The 21,716-nt window shown below is 39.0% G+C and overlaps 1 protein-coding gene across 1 annotated transcript in view; it reads right to left on the bottom strand.

Annotated features, from left to right (window-relative positions):
- CRAMP1 (cramped chromatin regulator homolog 1) overlaps window positions 1-21,716 on the bottom strand; it is a gene marked incomplete at its 3' end in the record, with an annotated part of 45,268 nt that overhangs the window by 15,653 nt on the left and 7,899 nt on the right. Inside the window, exons 2-9 of the mRNA XM_082006546.1 lie at window positions 20,106-20,299; window positions 17,753-17,906; window positions 15,580-15,663; window positions 12,822-12,870; window positions 4,865-4,950; window positions 4,246-4,369; window positions 3,041-3,122; window positions 733-1,998 (exon numbers count right to left, since the gene is read on the bottom strand). Coding sequence (XP_081862672.1) covers window positions 733-1,998; window positions 3,041-3,122; window positions 4,246-4,369; window positions 4,865-4,950; window positions 12,822-12,870; window positions 15,580-15,663; window positions 17,753-17,906; window positions 20,106-20,299 — 2,039 coding nt within the window. The remainder of the gene's footprint in view (window positions 1-732; window positions 1,999-3,040; window positions 3,123-4,245; window positions 4,370-4,864; window positions 4,951-12,821; window positions 12,871-15,579; window positions 15,664-17,752; window positions 17,907-20,105; window positions 20,300-21,716) is intronic.

The following is a 21,716-nucleotide window of genomic DNA, read 5'->3' as shown; positions in this document are numbered from 1 at the left end:
TCTTACCAAGTTTCAATTGGTTGCGCTAGGTGAATGGCTGCCCATGTATCATAAACACTGGTTAAAAAGCACAAGAAGCAGCTTCATTCCCAGTTAACTGCCTAAGGAAAAAGTTATTTTTCTGGGTCTGTTACAACAACTATCCTAGAGTCTTGGAACTTTTACAAAAGTCACTAAGGCAGGCTCAGTTACATTGGCTACGCCATCCCAAAGAAAAAAATTCTTCTCACACTTACTCTTAGTCTATCTTGAACTACATAAACACTGGAAATTAAGGGTTGCAGTTTTCACATGGAATATTAATCTCATCTAGGCTCCCTCTGACAACAAGGCTCCATTTCCCACAAAAGGTTGGACCAGATGATCTTCTAAGGTCTCTTCCAACCTGGGCTCTTGCAAGGTTCTATGAACCTGAGAGAACAGAAAGCACCTACCTCACCTAACCTCATGACTGATCTTTTCAGTAGTCACATTAAATGCTCACTGTAATACCATTGAGACTCACAGCAAACCAGAAAACTACAAGGTAGTGTAAAAAGCAAATGCAGCATATTGAGGAAAAGTCCACTCTGTAGGCAAGCCAGGTTGTGTTGTCTGGGTTTTCTTTAAACACAGGAATCTCCAAGATCTTGACAAGGCTGGTCATTGATTTACTATGAAAACAGAATGGGGCAATTATTGCCCAGATGAAATAGAAGTTTAGCAACTGGAGCATGAACAAGAGCTACTTACTAGTTTGGGATTGACTTCAGTAGAGATGAGTTTTAGAAGGCAGTTTAGGAGTCTCTGCTTGTGAAAGGTGGTACATGCAGGAACAGCACTTGACTCCGATGTTTGCTCCCTAGCATCCTGGGTTTCTGGCTCCAAGACAGCCAACCAGTCATATTCCAGCTGCAACTTGTTCGGTTTGCCCATCATGAGGTAGACTTCAGCCAGCGTCAGGCTCTCAGAAGTTCGTAGACTCCATCCTTCTTCTCTAACCTGTTGAGAGAGCCGGCTTGGGTCATCCTTGAGAGACTTTGAACTAGATTGTCCCTGAGGTGGAGGTGGAAATGAGGAGCCCAGCTTCTCTTGAGAATCCTCCATTACTGCATCTGTTATATCCTTGGTACACGCATCAAGCTGTTGGCCCTGGCTGTGGCTAGCCTGAGTTTCATATCCGGATGAGCCACTGCTGGGTGAAGCCACACCACATCTCAGTAGCTGTGAATACGAGTCAGATGTCTCTGTGCTCCTCCCGCTTGGAAAAGCCACAGGAGAAGTATCACCAGCTGCTGGAGTAGAGTCTTTCCCATGCAGTTTGTCTGTGCAAGAACATTTCTCTGGGACAATCAGGTCCTGACAGGACTTCATGTATCGTGGGAATGGATCGAGCAGAGAGAGCTCCTCCACATCAGGGATCTTACAGCAAGCACAAGCTGTGCTGCACAATGGCAGCACAGTTGCTTGGTCACTAGCCAGGGCCTCCCTGCTCTCCACACAGAAGGCCACTGAGCTCAGCTTTTCGTTGTTCCCTCCTGGATCTTGAAGTCCAGAAGGCGGTTTTTGGAGAGAATTAGTGATGCCAAGATTTGAGGCTGTTCCTTCCACCAGGCCAGTTTCTGGGGCACCATCTTCAGTGCTTGCAGAAACTTCAGCTGTGGGCTGAGAGGTCCTGCTTGACTCTGCAGTGCTCTCTGCCCTTCCAACACCCTTACCTTCTGTTCCCCGCGTGTATTTTAGCTGTCCCCTAGCTGTCCCCTGACCACTCTGTATGCCTAGGATTTGCGCAGGGGGTAGTAAGTGAGAGTCTTTCGTGTTCTGTTTGCATTTGCCAGTTTCTTGCCAATGCACTGTGCAGAAAGCCTTGGAGTGGACCACTCTGGCTACCCCCGGTAGTGGAGTGAGTGTACAATTCTCTCCTGGAAAGAGATGAAGCATCACTTTCTCCTCTGAGAAGCTGCCTCTTGTTTCTGAGTCTCTAGAGTCTTGAAGCTGCCGTTCTTCTAGTGTTTTACGCTAAAAAAGATGTGTCAAAGAATACAACAATTATCTGCCCCTTCGAAACAAGCATGTGGTAGCCTATTTTGCAAGTTAAAAAAAAGTAGCTGATCAAGGATATGTTATCTATTCAGCATAGATGTAAAGACTCTATAATCAGAAATTAAGTCCTTCTGTGGTGATAAGGACTACACTGAAGACCTACTACAAGCACAAATCAAATCTCTGTTCCACACAAAATTACTTATCTCTGCTTCACACACCATTGTAATCGTAAAAAAATTCAACCAACTAACAAACCCCAACAAAACCAAACAGAAAACCCCAACATCAGTGCACACCAAAATAGACTCCCCTTTCTGTGCAGCAACCTCCATCTTACATGTTTTGACATCCTTCTAAGTTTCAAGTGCTATGCTGCTACTTCTTCCAAGCTCACAAATTAAAAAGAAAAGCCTGAATTAGAGAACTAAAAACAGGATACAGCATACCAGTCAACAGGAGAACAGAATGGCTGTGAACTCACAAATCCTTCTACTCCATGGATCAAAGTTCAGAGGTAGGGCTATCTCTAACGTTGTACAGCTTAGACAGCGTAGAGATACATAACAGGTAGCAGCAGCTACCTAGACAAGAAGCTTAAGCCTCCATTTGGTGAAATTGCATAAAGCAAGTGGAAAGATCTGTCCTTTATCTCTTTGCTGAAACTCAAAACAAAACAGTTACTATGCAGGCTTCTATGGTGGTCACCCATCTATAATGAAGCAAGACTAGGCTCACTGTTTAAGGAAATCAAATAAAGATAGGGAGCTTAATTTATTACTAACTAGTTTTTCAGACGATCATAGTAGAGAAGAGTTGAGGTAAGAGTAGAATATCATGGGATTTCCCATGAAAGGCTCCATTACTGACACTGAGATACTGACCTCTAATTTCCTAAGCATGGGCTGGTAAATTTGTGAGGTGGAATCACATTTCCGATGCAAAAATGAACTTGGAATACGAAGGGAATTGCTCCCAGGACACAGCACACAGCACAGACTAAGCAGAAAAAGGATACAATACGCACTTCATGGAGAGCCCACTTTTGCTTCAGGAACTCAATGAGGCTGGAGACCTTCCGATGTAACTCCACGATCATCCTGTATGCAAGATGAACAAAGCAAGGGAACAGAGGAAAAATGTCAGCAGAAGTTCAAATCGCAGCCTTGATGCTAAAATGGGAATTAAGGGAAGAAACCGTCATTCTGTAATACAAGCACGGAGAACACATCTACCACTCCCAAGCTTTAAAAAAAAAAAAAAAAAAAATATCAAGAAAAACAAAACCATGTTATCTCACAACTTAAAATCTGGGTAACTCACAGCTGAGAAAGACCTAAAAGCCTACCTGATTGTCATGATTCAAGAAACTAGTTTCTCCAGGTGGACGAAGATAGGAAAAGATGCCAAGATTTAGCTAAACTGCAGAAGTGCAGGCAAGGCACAAAGCCACCATATGAAGTATAGAAAGAAAGAGAAAAAGGGGCACCCCCTCCCCAACATTTACTTTTTGGTCTCAAAGAAGTTTACAAAAGAAACCTAATGCTAAAAATCTTCATTCTTTCTGCATGATCTTTGGTCATTATACCGAAGTACTCTATTTGAAAGAACAATCGACATCACAGAGGCCTCATGTTTTCTGCCCTGAGTTTTGGACTAAATGTAAGTACTAGGATGAACAGCCATTGATGACGCTGAAACAACAGCACCAACTACATTTTGCAGGGATGAAATTAAGCTACAAATACCTCCCTTTCTGTTAGTACCACTGTGTTGCAGTTGACATGTTCAGAATCTTAGTGCAGGTGCCTCTGACCATTGTTTTACTTCTCTCCCCTGTGCCTCCATCTCATGGCATGTTCAATACAAATTTTTGTAAACTAGTGCTGAGTATCTCCATTTTACTTGCACTCTGCTCTGACAACTGGGTGTAAATGGCACAAAGTATATTAATCTCCAAATCCAGCAGCTCCCATCATTACTCAAATTAAAAGACATAAAGAACAATGGCAATCTAACTTTTAAGTCTGATATCCCATGTTTACAACAATCATGTACTCTGGTTGGACAAAGTCTTCAGAATAAGTACATTTAGGCAAACCGCATTATCAAAGATGAACTGCCCAGGTGGCAAAGAAAACCCTGAAGAGAAAGGAAGATGCCAGAATGCTGCTCATATATTTTCCTGTTGTATTCTGACTATTAGAATCGGTTCTTCATTACCTAAGCCGTGGATTCTGGGCAAGACTCTGTACTCGAGCCCATGCATGATTATTTCGTGGCTGCAACTCCACAGGGACCTTGAGAGGAAGACGTACCGGCTTCTGGTCCTCTTCATCACTAATGCCTGAAGGGAGATGAAGCACAAAGGGCATGGGTCAAAGCAAGGACAATTCAGTCAGAACACTATACATGGCAGGGGCGGGATTAAAAAAAAAATAAAAATCACACAGTTGAACTGAAGAAGGTAAAAAAGGTCTAAAATGCTCGATGCTAACCAACATACTATTGCTTATTCACTGGCACAAGGGACTAAACTTTGCATATAGTGAAAGCACAACTGGTAATGCAGTAGCAATCTTGTCTGGTGTAGCTATTTCCTTTTCAATTTATCTAGTGACATATTCCAAGACTTAGAGAGCTGGGTGGGTCCTAATGTTATTCAGATTATACAAGAAACAGGATAGGTAAGACAATAGGGACATATATCTGTGCCCAACACAAATCTGAAATAGCACATATTCCCCTGCCAGTGATATACACATCAAAACAGGCCTACTCTCACTCATATTCTTCCAACCATCTGTTAAAACCATTTCACGTTCCAGCGTCTCTTTCTTACCATCTGGATCACAGAGTTTCTTCAAAGCCCTGCACATTGGAGCTTTGATACGAAGGTTTCTGCCTTTGTAACGAACAGTCGTAGCCCTGAATGCATTGAAAGAGAAGTATTTACAGGCACCGTTAACAAAAGTTTGTGAATACATACGTATTAGGGACACAGAGTGAAATACAATCATGGCTATAGGAATGAACAAAGAAATGTAAGGGTTTGCAGTGAAGATTCACAAGAACATTCAATCTTTCCTATCACCTTAGTTTTCATTATACAAATGCTACTCTTGTGACCCTTCTCTTCCAGACTTTCACAGAACACTGGGATGTCCACTTAGGGAGGGACTGCTGTGTTCTAAAGCAGATCAGAATTATGTTACTTCAGTTGAAGAGTACCCTCAGAGACAGCTTCTCCATAAACGGCAACTGATTTTGCTTTAGTCTCCTCTTTATACTCCTAATTATTAATTATGGAAAGAAAAAGTGTAAAGTTTTTGAAGAGTCTTCCACTCTGGAACATCAATATCACATGTGTTGCAGAAATGAGATCCAACAGTTTGTGCAGCAATCTGAACACAGTAACTTTTACAGTACAATTTCACTGGCTTTTAGATTCAATACCGCATTAAGAGCTATAAAGATCCTTAAAAGAGGCCATTTTTGTTTTCACACAGTGGAACTGTTTGATTTCTTCACTCAGTCAGCCCTATTTTCTTTTTAGAGACTTAAAAAGCAGGCATTGAGACAAACAAGGTTACTGATTGCAGTGTTTACTACCTAATACTTCAAGCAATAAGGATCAGCTACCATAGAAGCAGCAGGGTTGAATACAAGTCATTGCAAGTAAAATGAAAGAAATTATGGAAGAATTATCCTACAGCAGGATCTTATTTTTTTCTGTGCTGTAAGGAAGACAACATCAGGCAGAAAGAACACTTGTCTACACTGCTAAGAGGGAAATTTGCAGAAGGGCAGCAGAAGTGAAGCCAGATCTGAGAAGATGGAGTTGATGATGTGAACGGCTCAGAAATTTCAGTTACGAGGCTGTGAAATTCTACAGATTCAAAATATCCCAGGGCTGGAGGGCATATTTCCTCCATCTGCACTGAGCTACCAGAAGCTAGAGGGAATATGTTAGCCCTCACTCTTTCTAATGGACTCTGACAGAGAAGTAGTGATGGCTCAACTAATGAAAAAAGAAGGCTCTCAAGTGCTGTAGAGAAACTAGCAATAGTACTACTTAAGAAAAAATAAAAAAGACCCAAGAGCTACTTGCCTGCTTTTTAAACAGTGCTTCCTATTTCCACATCTGCAACAGCAGACAACACTATGGCTGCTGTGACACAAGCATTGTTTTACCCTTCCTCTTTCAACTTAACTTGAATCGTTGGGTCCTTGAATTGTGTCAAAGTAGCATGTCCCACCAAGTACAATGATCAATCTCTGCCAGTGGAAAGATTGTTAGAGGAGGGCACAGGAACATTTGCAGATATCTAGTCAATGACATAAGGTAGCAATGAAAGGTAAAACTTCCGCCTGGTCATTGCAATGGACACCTTAGCCTTAATGCATGAGGCTCGTATCTCTTGCCATTATACGCTTCTTGTATATTAAAGTGCAGATATGGTTTTATCAGAAAATCAGCATTTTTTAGAAAATAAATCTCCTGAAAAAAGTTTAATCATATGCAGCTAGCACCCTTCGTTTTTTTTAAATGTGTAAACAAACCAAGTTTCAGTACAAGTGAGGATGAGATCAGTATGAATCAACCCAAACTGACTTACGTCAAGTGAACAGGGACTGCAATGTGTAAAGACTGGAAACTCAACTACAAATTCTGTTGCTCTCAAATTCAGCTGGTCAATGTTTGGACAACTTCCCTCTTGGGTCCGAATCTTTAGGTGGAGAATCTCCACTTTTCTTCAGGAGCCCAAACTTTGGTCTCAGTCAGCAGTCAGCAGTCAGAAGCAACAGCTTAGTATAAAAGTTCCTGGTACAAAACCTGAAGGATTTCACAGAACCTAGAGAATTTGCAGTAAATAAAAACTCTAGATACATATTACATTTCTTTGTCCATTATTATTTCCTCCAAGAACAATAACTGAAAAAACAGCTGAAGTCTTAAACTTTTACTACAACTTCTAGAAATCTCTCTTCCTGTTACATAGTTTTATGCTAAAGTAACACATCCTCATGATTCAAAACAAATACCTTTTGCCTTTAACTACAGGGATTCAATGAAAGCTACATTTACTCTATTACCACTAACGCTGTTCATCACAGTAAGTAATTTTAAAAAGCGCATGTTGAGATGACAGGATGCATGAATGCACTCAACCACTAGAAAATGCAAAGTCTGGGAATGTGATGGAACGGTTGTGTGGAAAACAATGCTGCTGCATGAACATACCAAAATGACTGTCTTTCTTGTTCTTGCAAGGAGTTAATTACAGCACTACAGCAATCAGAACTGCTGTAATGATTTCCTTGCTTAGTGAAGACATGCCTAGATGTTCCCTCCTGTTCTAGTGGAAAACAGCTTCATAATAGCCTCATATAAAATCTACTAAAGCCAGTGAAAAGAAACCCAGTGATTCAATGCACCTTGAAACAAGTTGCTAAATTGCAAATTTACACTACTTTAAGACAGCAATTCTTTTGATTACTTGTGTGAGCTGATACTCTCCTCCTGCATCTTCATTCTAGCTAATGCAACAAGTTTTTATCAACTGTGCCCTTGAAGTAGATGCATGCAAGTGAAGAGTCATAAATAGCACTATTATTATTATTATTATTACTTTTGACAGTGCAAGGGTTTAAGTGAAAAGGGGGTTTGTGGGGAGAAACTTTATTACTTCTTAGATTAACTGATATGACTATGTAAGACAAGACAAGCTTTGTGGAAATTGTTCCATCATGTGACTTGAAGTTCACTGAAAGAAGGGCCTGAATGCTCAAATGGCTACTTGATCCACCTAAAAACAACTAAGCTAATTTGATCAAGAAAACAAAGGAGGAAGAAAAGCACTGCTCTTCATTTTTCCTGTTTGCTATTTCTCTTAAAGACCCTAACTAGTTAGTCATAAAGCATTTATTATTGGGTCAGGCCTCCTGGCAGTTGCTCCTGATCAATTCTCTACCACCTTGGGTTGCAGATATCCACGATCTGCTACCACCACAGAGCAGCTCAAAAATGAACAACAGATCAGCATCATAAGCATTTGTAGCTGTGCTTAAAAGGCCCAGGGGTGGGGGTGGAGGGAACCACCCACCAAAACACAAGATAAAAGCCAGAGAAGACGTGTGAAAAACATAAGTATATTATGGAAAAGATAATTAAAAAAAATACAAAAATCTAGGAGAAAAATCCTATGGGAGGAAAGAAAACAAATACAAAACTGCTGATAGCCCTAGAAGAGGACCAGGAACTACTGTATTCCCCAAGTACTGAGTGAGAATGGCACAGTTCAGAAGTCAGCAAGCAAAGTACATAGTTCAGTAAATGAAGAAACACAGAACACACAAACATTTGACAAAACAATGTTAAAAACTTCACATGGAAGTTTTCACCCTGGCACTAAGGCACCCTTCCACAACTACAGCAATCAATACTTTTATTTGTTCCCTAAAATATGTTTTAGAAGTAGTATCCCAGCTCTCTAGATTCAGGTGTTCTGCTTGGAGAGTCAGGAATAATTCTCCTAATTTGCTTTTCCATAAAGTAGGATGGGTTTCAAGCAATCTAGGGAGAGTCTGATAAGAAGTTATTCCCTAAACAAATATAAAATTAGACACTGTAAAAAGAGAGAGAGACTGTAATTTCCTTATTGAAATCCATGTCTGGGAGGCTGAAAAAAGAATAGCCTACTAATTTAAAAGAAAAGCACAGTAAAATGGAGACAGCCTGCAACAGAACTACTCTTAGTTCAAAAATACTTATTTCCTTCTCTTCTCTTACCTAGGTCCTGGATGTTTCCAAATGCAGAAAATAGTAAATCTTAAAAAATGTTGTTCTACTGAATATGCATCAAGAACTACTAGTACAACTTGACACCAAGAGCATATTCTGCCTACTTAAAAAAAATCATTTTTGAATACCTTTTTTTTCAGGATGAATTGCTGTTTTATTGTCAAGATTTTTAGGGAGTTACAAATTCCCTTTCAGCATGCCAAACAACTTTTACAAGGAAATCAAAGGCAATGAAGGATCACTCCCCACAAAGCACACTCAGGAACTGAACCAGACAGATCAATCAATACCTGTTAGAAGTTTCGGTCTTTAATGGTCTTTCTTACTTGTGATATTAAGAGCCTCTCAGGTTGAGGGGCAAAAACACATATGCTAACAGACACTTAGTAGTACCATGCTTTAACAGTTGTCTATTTACGGTATTTCTTTAATTATGTGTTTGTTGTGGTTTGCTTTTTTCCAAATCATCCACAAATCCTACAGATTTACAAAGCTATCCAGAAAATACCTGTAAGTTTCAATTACATGTAAGTATTATGCAAAACCTCCTAAAAGTGAAACAAAAAAACTTCGGTTTAAGTTTATTTAAATGGGTTTCTGAGCAGTTCTGATATACTGCTGTAAATCTTTGTTTCGTGTTATATACCCTAACCACACAATCCAGTGACATATCATTGCTGTAATAAAAAACTAGCAACAAAGGGCTGGGCAGAAACTAATTCAGATTCCTTATAATTTCTGAGGGAGCTTTGTTTCATGTTTGTCCGGCTTAGTGATTCTGAAAACTTCTTTAAGCAGCTCGTGTGGGCCAGTGGTGATCCGAGTATGCTAAACTACTCTGGTTACAAAAGAGGACAGAACAATTCTTGTCTTCCCCTGGCATTAGAAAATAGATCAAGTTCAGATATTTACAAAAACATCCCTGATTCATTCAGCTACAACTGTACCAAAGGCTATGGACTAGCCTGATTTTACATGTTACTGAAATTCTGAAGACAAGTACACAGACATATAACAGTGAATGACCTTAACTTCAATGACTGAACAGGGACATTTCACACAAAGATTTTGCCTTACTTGAAATAGTCAGTTGATTAAGTGTCCTGGTTTTGCCTGGGATAAAGTTAATTTTCTTCCTAGTAGCTGATACAGTGCTGTGTTTTGGATTTAGTATGAGAATAATGTTGCTAACACAATGATGTTTTAACTGTTGTTAAGTAGTGCTTATGCTCAGTCAAGGACTTTGTGGCTTCTCATGCCCTGCCAGCAAGACGCTGTGAGGGGGCACAGCCAAAGGGATAGCATATTCCGTCCCATACGATGTCATGCTCAGTATATAAACTGGGGGGGTTGGCCAGCGCAGCTCAGGAACAGGCTGGGCATAGGTCAGCTGGTGGTAAGCAACTGTACTGTGCATCAGTTATTTTGTATATCCTTTTATCATTATTATTATTATTTTCTCTTCCCCTGCTGTCCTATTAAGCTGTCTTTATCTCAACCCATGGGTTTTAACTTTTTTTTTTAATTCTCCTCGCCATCCCACCCGCAGCCGGGGGGAGGAGTGAGTGAGCGGCTGCGCGGTGCTTGGCTGCCAGCTGGGGTTAAACCACAACATTAAGTTTTCAGGCACTATTTAGTACCTGTGACCTGGGTTATAAGCTCAACTAGGAAGATTTTAAATATGGTTTCCTTATGAGCACTGCATAAGGTCATTTGTTTTTCCATACACCATGTAATTATTACAGAAAGGCAGAGATTATGTGTAACATAAGCAAAATAAGCATTAAATTAGAATGCGTAACTCCAGGGTCTACAGTTGTCCTGCAAATAAATTGCCAGGTAGCTCCTCACAATCTTAGCCTCTCTTGACCTTTGTTACCAATTAAATCAGACTAACATTTACCTACTTCAGGAGAAGATAATCAGAATAATGCATGTTCACATTCCCCATTTTTAAACACTTTGGAGTCGCTTTCACTCAAAGACTTTCAATATAGTGACAAGCCTTACAACGTGCATTGCACTCAGAGGAAAAGGAGGGAGTATCACACTTAAAAGAGACATGTTAGGAGCTGAAAACAAGAACTGCTTGCAAATAGAGAGGGGGTTCATAGAATTGTAACATCACTGAGCAAGATGGGAAGTTTAATCTAATGGGATATATGCAATGTGTTTGCTTCTGTGAGATACTAGGCTGCCCTGCACGTGCAGGGGATTAATTCAGATGGTGTAGACATCCAGTTGGTAATTAAGCCAAAAATGTGAATATTGTTTCCCTGCACAGTTCACTCCTCTTTGACTGACAACGTTTACCCACCAAATGGGGTAAGACATGCTGGAGAAAAAGGGAAGCAAAGATGTGTCCTCCATGTGGTAGACAAAAAGCTTATGCAAGAGCAACTGTATTTCTGAACTGCCTAAGAACATTAATATTATGTACATTCTAGTTTTTGGTTAGAAGAGTAGCATTAATATTTTCAAATGCAAAGACTCCTATTTTCAAAATTGTTTGTTACAAGACTGGCTTTTATAGAATAAACACCTACACTTCATAGAAATCATTAGCCCTCACTAATAATTCATTAGAGGAAAGAGTTTAATCATGCAAAGTGATTGCTTTGCTGTAGACATGATACAGCTTGCTAAAAGTCATCATTCTCATTTACTATGGTTTAGTCTATTTGGATGACACAGTATTAGGAAGGCTCTCCAGTACAAGACAGACCAAAATGACTGCCTATATCCTGAACTCTAGAGATATTCAGGACACTAGGGGAAAAAAGCTTATCCCAGGCCCATTTTAATTGATAACTCCAATTTAAAGTAGTAATTTGCTTTAAGAGTCATTTTGTTATATGAAAAAAAACTACTGCTAAGATTTTAATAGTACGAAACTGAAACCAAATGGCAATTTCTCTTCTAATTTCAAACTTCACAGTTAACAAAAGAATGAACAACTGATTTAATAAATAATCACATTCAAGACCTGCAACACAACAGCACACTGAACAAAGTACATCCCCCAGGAGATAAAGGTTAATAAAACTGTAAGGAATTAATTTGGAGACTCAGTTTGTGAACAATAAAAAGGCACGACAACAAGTATCTATTTTACGTAAGGTAAAGTCAAAAAGCCAGCAGCCCATGAGTGGGCAAACTCTTCTTCCTGTTCACAGTTAAGTTTACTTTAGCAATAATTTGTCTGTGTACAATGAAGCACCCTAAAAGCAGAAATGCCAAAAGTAAAAAGGGATCTGTAACAGACAGAAAATAATACTATTTTCAAATAACTTTTCAAGACATGATTAGGTCAAACCAAGGCCTGCTGAGTAACTACTATTTGAAACAAAGTTTAATGATCAGACTCCTTAAAATAATATCCTTTAAAAGATATTTCACTGTAGAATATACAAATTCTAAAAGCAGGGCTACTTCAGAAAATTTTACATACAAATATATTAGGTATTTCCTCACTTCTAGTAGTACAGCAATGTCTAATGCCTTCTTATTCTAAAAGCACATTGCCAAGACTGAACCCGCAAATCTCGTAATTCCTTCTTGAAGTCAAAGAGAATGCTCATTCTTAAAGTCAAGGAGATGCAGAAGCGACCAGAGGGCTGAGGCCTACGATGTAGTGGAAGCGCCGTTTCAGCTGTGAAAGTCAGGACTCATGAGCACTGTTGGCAGAACTGTTTGGAGATGAACTATATTCCCTATATTAAATCAATATAGTTATAATGCCGTAACTTCTGTAAAGATTTCTTATTTCATTACATTCTTAAACTTCACACATCTTTTCTTATTAATAACAATTAATGGCTTCACAGAAAAGGTGAAGAAAAAAACCCATACTAAACAAAATAAGAATGGAAAATGTCAAACTGCAGCTCTAAAAAAAAGTGAGAAATGCCCCCTAGATTCTGGATGACCAATTCAACAATCAAGCTGCTGAACAACCCAGTTTTAGGAGTTTCAGGAATAAATTCTTACTTACCCGGCCTGAATGAGCTCATTGAGTTTAGCTGCATTTTTGTCATCCATACCTTTACATGAAATGGGATAACACAGTGAATTAGAATTTAAAGTGATATAGTCGTGACCTTTTTTTGTGTCCTGTTTGTTTTTCAAAGTGATTACATTTTGTTCTCACATAACGATTAATGTGCGTAAATGTGCTATAACACACCCTTTCTGAGAAGTTGCTATTTTCATAAAGTGCAAGCTTTACATGATCCTTGCCAAGAAAATTACATTTTATTCATGGATTACATGACCCTAGTTTAGGTGCTACAGTCATCTTGGGTTACTGCACGTTAATCTGACACTGAGGTATTAAAAAGAAAAGCTTCTCCATCTTCCTGCTCAATCTCTGTTGCTAAGGCAGCACAGGATAATGAAAGAGCATCAAGCCCTCAGAGTGCTGGATGAAATAAAAACAAGTAAATAAAAATACTAAAGTGCACATGTAGCCCACATTTTTCTTCTATGTATTATACAGCATATTTTTCAAACGGACATCATGGTAACTTGATTTATATTCTCTATGAAAGCTAGGTCCAAATCTAGTTACGGAACAATTAACCTCCCTCTGGCAATGCTCAAAGTATTCCTGACATGCTTTCATTTCTCAGTAGCTCTACCTAAGTCATCTCAATTTTTGGGAAGATGGGACTGGGTAAATATCACAAGGAGGGGGAGGAGGGGGGAGAAAGAAAAAAAAACACTCAAAAAAAGCAAAACAACTTTCACCAGCTGCAGAGCAGATCCCTCAGCAACTGGGTGTAGAGGCTTGCAGCTTAAGATCATTTGGTCTTGGAGACTAGAATTTTCCGAGTGACTGTGTGTAAAACACATAACCAAGTACCAAAGTTATAAAAAGACAGAAGCAGAGTATGCATGCATTGCCACGGTGACTATGTGAAATCTTATTCCCAGTCATAGCAAGGAGGGTCTGTTGACGCTTTTAAGACAAGACGTGGATATAGGCAAGAAACATTAATACTGATTTCTACTGACAAGGCAATCTATTTTGCCTCTGAACCTTCTTTGTCATAAAACAGCTCAAAATTGCTTCTCCAAGATGAACTAGCACAATGGAGATCTTTAAACAAACGGAAATAAAGTCAGTACGAACATTCACAACAGTCTTGTTCGTGACACATTACAATTAAAATCCCAGGTGAGGAAATAACATAGCAAAAGCAAAGTTATCATGAAATACCACGATTCTATTAGGAATTGCACACATCCACTCATTACAGCTTCTTGCCTTTTCCCCTTTGCAACTAGTATGACTTTACAAACAAGTTAAAGCATTTTGATTATTTTCCATGTCACACAAATTAAACTAATAACACTGACTCTACAAAAAGCTTGGGGACAAATTAAAAAACCCACACAAATAAGAAGGTATATGTGCATGGGCTAGTGCATACAGTGCATGTTCCTCTGCCCATTCTCCAAGACACTCACACTAGAGCTCTCTCTATTCTGGAAGCCATAAGGAATCTTGGGCTGCATCAAAAGCAGCATGGCCAGCAGGGCAAGGGAGGGGATTCTGCCCCTCTGCTCCGCTCTGGGGAGACCCCCCTGCAGTGCTGCGTCCAGCTCTGGAGCCCTCGGCACAGGAGAGACATGGACCTGTTGGAGAGGGGCCAGAGGAAGCCACAAAAATATCATAGGGATGGAAGAACCTCTCCCATGAAGAAAGGCTGGGACAGTTTGGGTTGTGGAGCCTTGAGAAGAGAAGGCTCCAGGGAGACCTTATTGCAGCCTTCCACTACTTAAAGGGGTCTTATAAGAAAGATGAGGACAGACTCTTTAGCAGGGCCTCTAGCGATACGACATGGGGTAATGGTTTTAAACTAAAAGAGGGTAGGTTTAGACTAGATATAAGGAAGAAATTGAGGGTGGTGAAACCCTGGCTCAGGTTGCCCAGAGAGGTGGTAGATGCCCCATCCCAGGAAGCATCCCAGGTCAGGTTGGACGAGGCTCTGAGCAACCTGATCTAGTTGGAAGATGTCCCTGCTCGTTGCGAGGGGGTTGGACTAGATGACCTTGAAAGGTCCCTTCCAACCCAAACCATTCTATGATTCTATGAACATGCTACTAAGACTAAGCTCAGATACCTTGCTAAGGCAACTAATCAACTTCCAGAAAATGGGGGAGCATTGGTATGACATATACTCAATTCATCTACACTCATCCTTACAGACAGAACCAGTCCCCAGGATTGACAAAGTCAGAATGCATCTTGGTTAGCCAGTAAAGCTGTTATTTCTGATTATGCTTCTTCATCTTCAGGGTTCAATAAATAAAGATTTAGCGAATGACTTAGAGAAACGAACCATCCCAGATGTTTACTGCATAGTCAGAAATAATTTTGCATGCAAATGATATTACTTACACATTTAATTGCTTAGTTTTCAAGAATAATAAAATAGACAGATAATCTAAGCTGCATATACATTTACCTGTCATCTGTGGGCATTACATGCACTGCATTCCACAGATAGCAAAAGCTAAAGAAATCTGTTGAAGAAAGAGGGTACTAATTCAACAAACTAAAAAGGTCTTCAAAAATAAAAATACATTTAATGAAAAAATGATGCCACAAATTACTGCAATAGAATACAATGAACACAAAAATTCTGAGTAACTAAAAAGTGAAACTGTACTAGACATTGCCAACTTCAAGGGTACACCTTTCTGACTCTACCATATAAAAATAATTTTAAGTCATTCATACTCACATCCCCCAATCTTTTTCCTTAGTTCCCCATAGCAGATTAAGCCATAAAGCTCCAGGGAGGATTTTTTCAGCCCTTGAGAAAACACTGGAAAGCAGAAAAGGTGTAAGTGAGATGCAGATTGCAGATACTCATGTCAACACTGAAAATGAGATGATTTGTATTTTTCAATCTCAAATGTAAGACAAAGTTCTGTTTCAAGAAACACTACAATGAGATGCGTTCACCAATTTCCTTTTGGTGACTTAAGTATCTGAGAAATGCAACATTTTTTAGATTACAGAAAAACCAAAGCAGCTTCCACAGAATTTAAACAGATATGCAACAGTTCAATATGCAAAATAAAAGTAATTCATAATAAAGCTAAGTGTCACTATCAGCATAACTTAACTGTTTACAATTTCTAAAGGAAATGTCCAGATGCCCTCAATACATCTAGAACCCTTTCTTATAGGAAAATTAAGAAGTAGGTCTCAATTTTCCAGAAGACAGAAAATGTCTTCTATGAATACGAATGCACCTGAAAGATTTAATGGAAATTCTAGATTCTAAATTTTTACATGAAGAATAGCATACATTTTATTCCACTTTACAATTTTTTTTTTCCTTCTTCCTTATCAACACATGTGATTTGGACATTATTGCTAATAGATCTAAATACCTATGACAGCAAGGAAAGACAGTTTACAAATCAGATGAAAAGATTTATTCTTCATCAAGCATTCCATTCTCTTTGACTTGCAGACTCATTTATTATCAAAACCCAGGCACACATATTTCCACCAACACTAAATCTAATCAAACTACTGCACTAATTCCTAAATTCCTTCAGCCAATGAAATTTCAGACCTTATAGGTACGGAACTTTACATTATCCAGAAAACAGATGAAGTTCCTCCATCACTTTTTTTTAAAGTTCTTCCATACTGTGTTTGCTGTAACGTTTGTCTTTAAATAAAATACTAGGGCTTGTTTCATCTTAAAATGCCATCTTGTTTTGAAAACGAAACTAAAAAATATGCTTTAAGACAGGTGTTTTAAATGTGTAAGCCCTCCTTTAGATAATCTAATCTCAGGAACAGAAAAAACAATTTCATAAAGAGACTATATTTGTACACTATCTTTGCATTCCTTCAGCTTTTTTCAAGTTATATCCATTTCTCATTAATGAGATATTTCCAGCTTGAGAGGCTCTGGCTACAAACCATATAGGTGAATTTACTATCCAAAATTTGCCGATATTAAAGAGTTGTTTAAAGACCAAAAAGTTCAACCACCATGAAACTGCCATAATATTTTGAATATAGGATCAGAATGATAGGAAAGCCCTGGAGATAGGAAAGCCCTTCATCAACAAGCTAGCTAACAGGAGAATTGACATTCTTCATACCCTAAACAAGTCAAAAGAACTGGGTCTTTGTAAAATCTGTTCACTCTGAAATAGATTTCTTTAACCCGCTGCTCAGATTAGGCTACCTGCAAACTGATTTGAATTCTCACTGCCTGTTACTGACCAGTATGCGTTTGATAAAAATCAATTATCAGTGATCAGGTATTACTATTATTATTACAAAACAACACTAGCAGTTCATCTGACTTCCCAATTTCCTTTTCATTCAGCCAGCTGGGGAAGGAGGGAAAAGGATGGGAAGAGGAGAATATGGCAGTGGGAATCCTAAGTTACTGAACCAACCATACAATTTCAGGTTTATTTAAAGTGTGAGCAAATATTTCGCCATTTACACTTGTATCAGACTATTTATTTATTTCTACCTTCCCCCAAGAAGTGCGAAGTAGTGCTGGAGTCAATTTGCTCAATGAAGTCATGCCTGACTAACATTTAGGTACCTGTCCTCAAAGGTGTGTTCCTGAAAATAGAAAAACATTTCCTTGAACCCAGCTTTTCCCCAATATCAACAGTAGGATCAGCATTTATTACGGTGTGGTGAATTGATATAAAAGCAGTGATACAAATACCAGTTTTTGGGATGTATTTTTCAAAAAACATGAACCACAGTATGGCTATGCTAATAAGACATCTTCACAGACATCCTATTCAGTATTTATTTATTTTCTTCTCTCCGCCATTCCTACCCTCCATGATGGCACTAAAAGGCAGGACTCCAACTCTCATGAGACCAAGTGCTACACTAAGCCCATTTCATTGCATACTAACCATTATCAAAGTCAATGTACTTTGAGATCTTGTGCCAGGTGCGGTAGTAGAAATGGCGAACCTGTTCCTTATTCTTCACCATGCTTGCTGGTTTGCCTTTCTTCTTGTATTTCAGGGCAATGTTGTTCTGGATAGCTTCAAAGTCCTTCCCATGCTGGAGAATAAATACAACAAATCCAAATACTCAAAAATAAACTTGTATCTTGTCATAAGACAACTCAAACAACATGAAAGACTTTGTGGTTCTTTTTGGGAAATTAGAATTCAATGGTCATAAACAAAATTCTTGGGTATCAGAACTCAACAGCAAAAGGATTACACTAGTTTCCTTTATTTTATATAAAATGTATTATAGATGCCATGATAAATTGCTTTCCAGTTTCTTGAACTGTTCTAAAATAAAAACTGCTCGCAAACTTTAAAAAAAACCACAAAACTTTACTCATAAATGTGCTAAGCAGCAGAATTGAAAATGCCAACTTTCACACTTTGCTTTCTTTACTTTCCTCTGCATTTTTCTCCCTCTCCCTCCTCCATTTCTGACTAGGGTGAGTGAAAAACCTCTTACGTTGAACAGGTTCACTGTTATTTACAGTAAATGTAATGTTCTAGTTAGGAGTACAAAACTTGAGTTTCAAATAATGAAGGAAAATATATTTTAAAAAGTAAAAAACCCACCTTCTTACAGAAAACACATTTAAACGCTGTAGGTCATTCAAAAGTTTATTCTCGGGGTAAAAATAAAAATGAGACACCTAAGTGTCCCTTTAAAACTAGCTAATTCCTATAAAGTCCTTGGAGTTCAAAAGAGGAAAATTTAATTTTGTGCACATTATCCTCGAACTCCTGCTACCACAACATTTTTTAGTATTCAAAAAAGGCTGGAACTAATTTACATACAAAGAGTAAAAACCTCTTTTGAAAGGTAGTCACAAAAAATGAATGGAAGTGGGGTACCAAACAAACGGAGTTACAAATCCATCTTAGAGCAAATTTTTGAACTTTTTGCTCAGCATTAAAAAAAAAAAAAAAACCCCAACAAACCCCACATTTTCTCTGAGTGATGAAGGGACTTAAAAATGACATGATTCCTGGGAGTATTACTGCAAGTCAGAGGAGTTAAAAAAGGAAAACAGTGTTTAAGTAGTTAATTTTGTCCACAAAATACATACATCTGAATCACAGCCACCACTAAAAAAAAAAATTTTAAAAAGATGCACACAGGCAAAGAAAACCCACCATCACTTCTTTTGTTTTCACATTTAGTACATATTTTCATAACAGAAGTGCTCTTAAATTAATCACAGGAATGGGACAACCAGGAATACACTGTATACATCATAGGAGATAAAAGATAAGATGATCTAACTTTTCTTTATCACTCAGCCCCAGTACTGAACTGGCTCAAACCTTTTCATGGTCAAAGACTAAACACAGCGCCTAGAAATCTTATTAGAACATATTTTCTTGTTTGCTAATATTACAGCCTAAGTGTGTTGCTTTTGAAAGTTGAGATAGGGACATTATTTATTTACTTCTCATTTGAAACAGAACAATTTAAATTATTATAAACACTCATTAATAAAATTCACAAGTATTTCCTGTGTATTTCAACACAAAAAAAAAGCTTGACCCTTGAATCACAGAATCATAGAATAGTTTAGGTTGGAAGGGACCTTTCAAGGCCATCTAGTCCAACCCCCTGCAATTAGCAGGGACATCTGCAACTCGAGCAGGTTGCTCAGAGCCCCGTCCAACCTGACCTGGGATGTTTCCAGGGACAGGGCATCGACCACCTCTCTGGGCAACCTGTGCCAGGGCTTCACCACCCTCACTGTGAAAAATTTCTTCCTTATATCCAGTCTAAATCTGCCCTCTTTTAGTTTAAAACCATTACTCCTTGTCCTGTCACTACAGGCCCTGCTAAAAAGTCTGTCCCCACCTTTCTCCTAAGCCCCCTCTCAGCCCTGGCAGCTGCACTAAAGTCTCCCCAGAGCCTTCTCTGCTCCAGGCTGAACCCCCCCAGCTCTCCCAGCCTGTTCTCCCAGCAGAGCTGTTCCAGCCCTCAGAGCATTGCTGGGGCCTCCTCTGGCCCCGGTCCAGCAGGTCCATGTCTCTCCTGTGCCGAGGGCTCCAGAGCTGGACGCAGCACTGCAGGGGGGTCTCCCCAGAGCGAGGCAGAGGGGCAATGAAACTGAAATGTCGCTTTGACTGACAGCTGTTTTATAGCCAACTGTATAGACACATACACATAGACAAACAAAAGTGTATGTGCACATCTGCATTTTGCTCCTACCAAATATCCAGATACTAAACGAAGGCATCCAAGCTTGTTATTTTCCTCTACACTTACCTCATACAGTCCCTCAAAGAAAGTATTTTTGTCCTCTGTGCTCCACGATTCCCACTGCCGTCTGACCTTCTTTCCTTCCTCCTTCTCTCCAGCCGAGGAGCCCAGGTTCCGTGCCGCTGACTTAGAATTCCCAGCAGAATTGCTGGGAGGAATTCCTGATGTGCCACCAGATGCAGTCCCTCCATTATCTGCTGCTGCAAAAAAAAAGACCAGAGTGAATATTAAGCCAACAGGAGGATTAATGGATAGAGATAAGGGAGGAACTCAGAATTTCCTCCTTCTTCACCTCTCCCATCTACATTAGTTTTTTTCTTCAAGGTATTTCACCTGAAATACAACAGGCAAATAACAAGGGCTTAAGAAATAAAACCTCAAAGAGCAAAAAACAAGGGGAAGGTTTCAGTGGCTTAATTTCCTATTTCCAGAGATAAGACAGATAAGCAGGAGTACACCAAAGCAACCTCTAAAAGACAACACACTCTTTGATGCTTATACACTGGTGTGCTCTGCAGTTGCCCGTTTGTAGCTGAGGGTAACTTCTGATGAATGCTGAACATTGATGTGACCAATAAAGCAAACTAACAACCATGAGAAAATACACGTAATTTCATATCCTTGTCTCTGCTCTTCATCCTACTGCCTCCAAAATAACTGGTAGCAAAAGGACTGAAAGATGCCTACTTTAGTTCATCACATGACAATGGATCAGCGCTCTCAAGAATCTGATCCTCAGTACAAAGAGCACCATCTCTGACACTTAGTCCATCTAGGATAATTCAAGGTATCCCAAGGATAGCAAGTCCCAACCCCTTCTCCTTCTGCAAATCCTGGTGTGGCTTTTGGAAAAAGGCATAGAAGTGTAATCTTGATTGTAACTTTGTCAGTTATTGGCACCCCAAAGAGCATGGGTCAGAAAAATAATACGAAGATCAGAAATACTAAGATGAGAATAAAGCCTGATGGAACTAAGGGAAATTGCTGCTTATGCAAGTAGGGGACAGAAAAGAAAATGGGATGGATAAACTGCAGGTAAGCGAAAGCTACATACAATGCAGGAAGATTCCACTCCTCACCTTAATTCAGAAGAAAAAGCCTCTTTTTGGTTTTAAATCGCCTCTGAAACGTTTAGCCTTAGAAAAACATTTTAATCAGCAAAAACATTAGCAACTAACCTTAAACCTGTGATTTATTCACAACAGAAATCAAAACCAAACATCATGCTTGGTTTGACACTTTAACAGATTATCAGAATGTTAATCCAGAAACCAGGGAGACCTCCCAAGTGCTCTCATTTTTTTCCATGAAAATGTAACTATTCCCAGTAACTTACATTTCCAAAATATATTCTCTTCAGTCTTGCTAAAAAGTATTATTTAAGATTTGACTGCCCTTATCAATGCAGGATTGTACTTAATAAAGAAGCCTTTTAACATTAGACATACATTGTTCATTACAAAAAAATGCTTATTAACTTTTCCATTTTTCTAGTTACTGTCCTTTGTTTTGTCTTTTATCGCATGATAAAATGGCTTGCCTTAGTTTATTTGCTTACAAATCCAGCTTATACAATACATCAATCCCAACTAGTTTCCCAAACTTTTATACGCATTA

The sequence above is a fragment of the Phaethon aethereus genome (genome assembly GCF_964289735.1).
Source record: "Phaethon aethereus genome assembly, chromosome: 15".
Classification (NCBI taxonomy): Eukaryota; Metazoa; Chordata; class Aves; order Phaethontiformes; family Phaethontidae; genus Phaethon; species Phaethon aethereus.
This window is presented reverse-complemented; position numbering and strand designations above follow the sequence as displayed.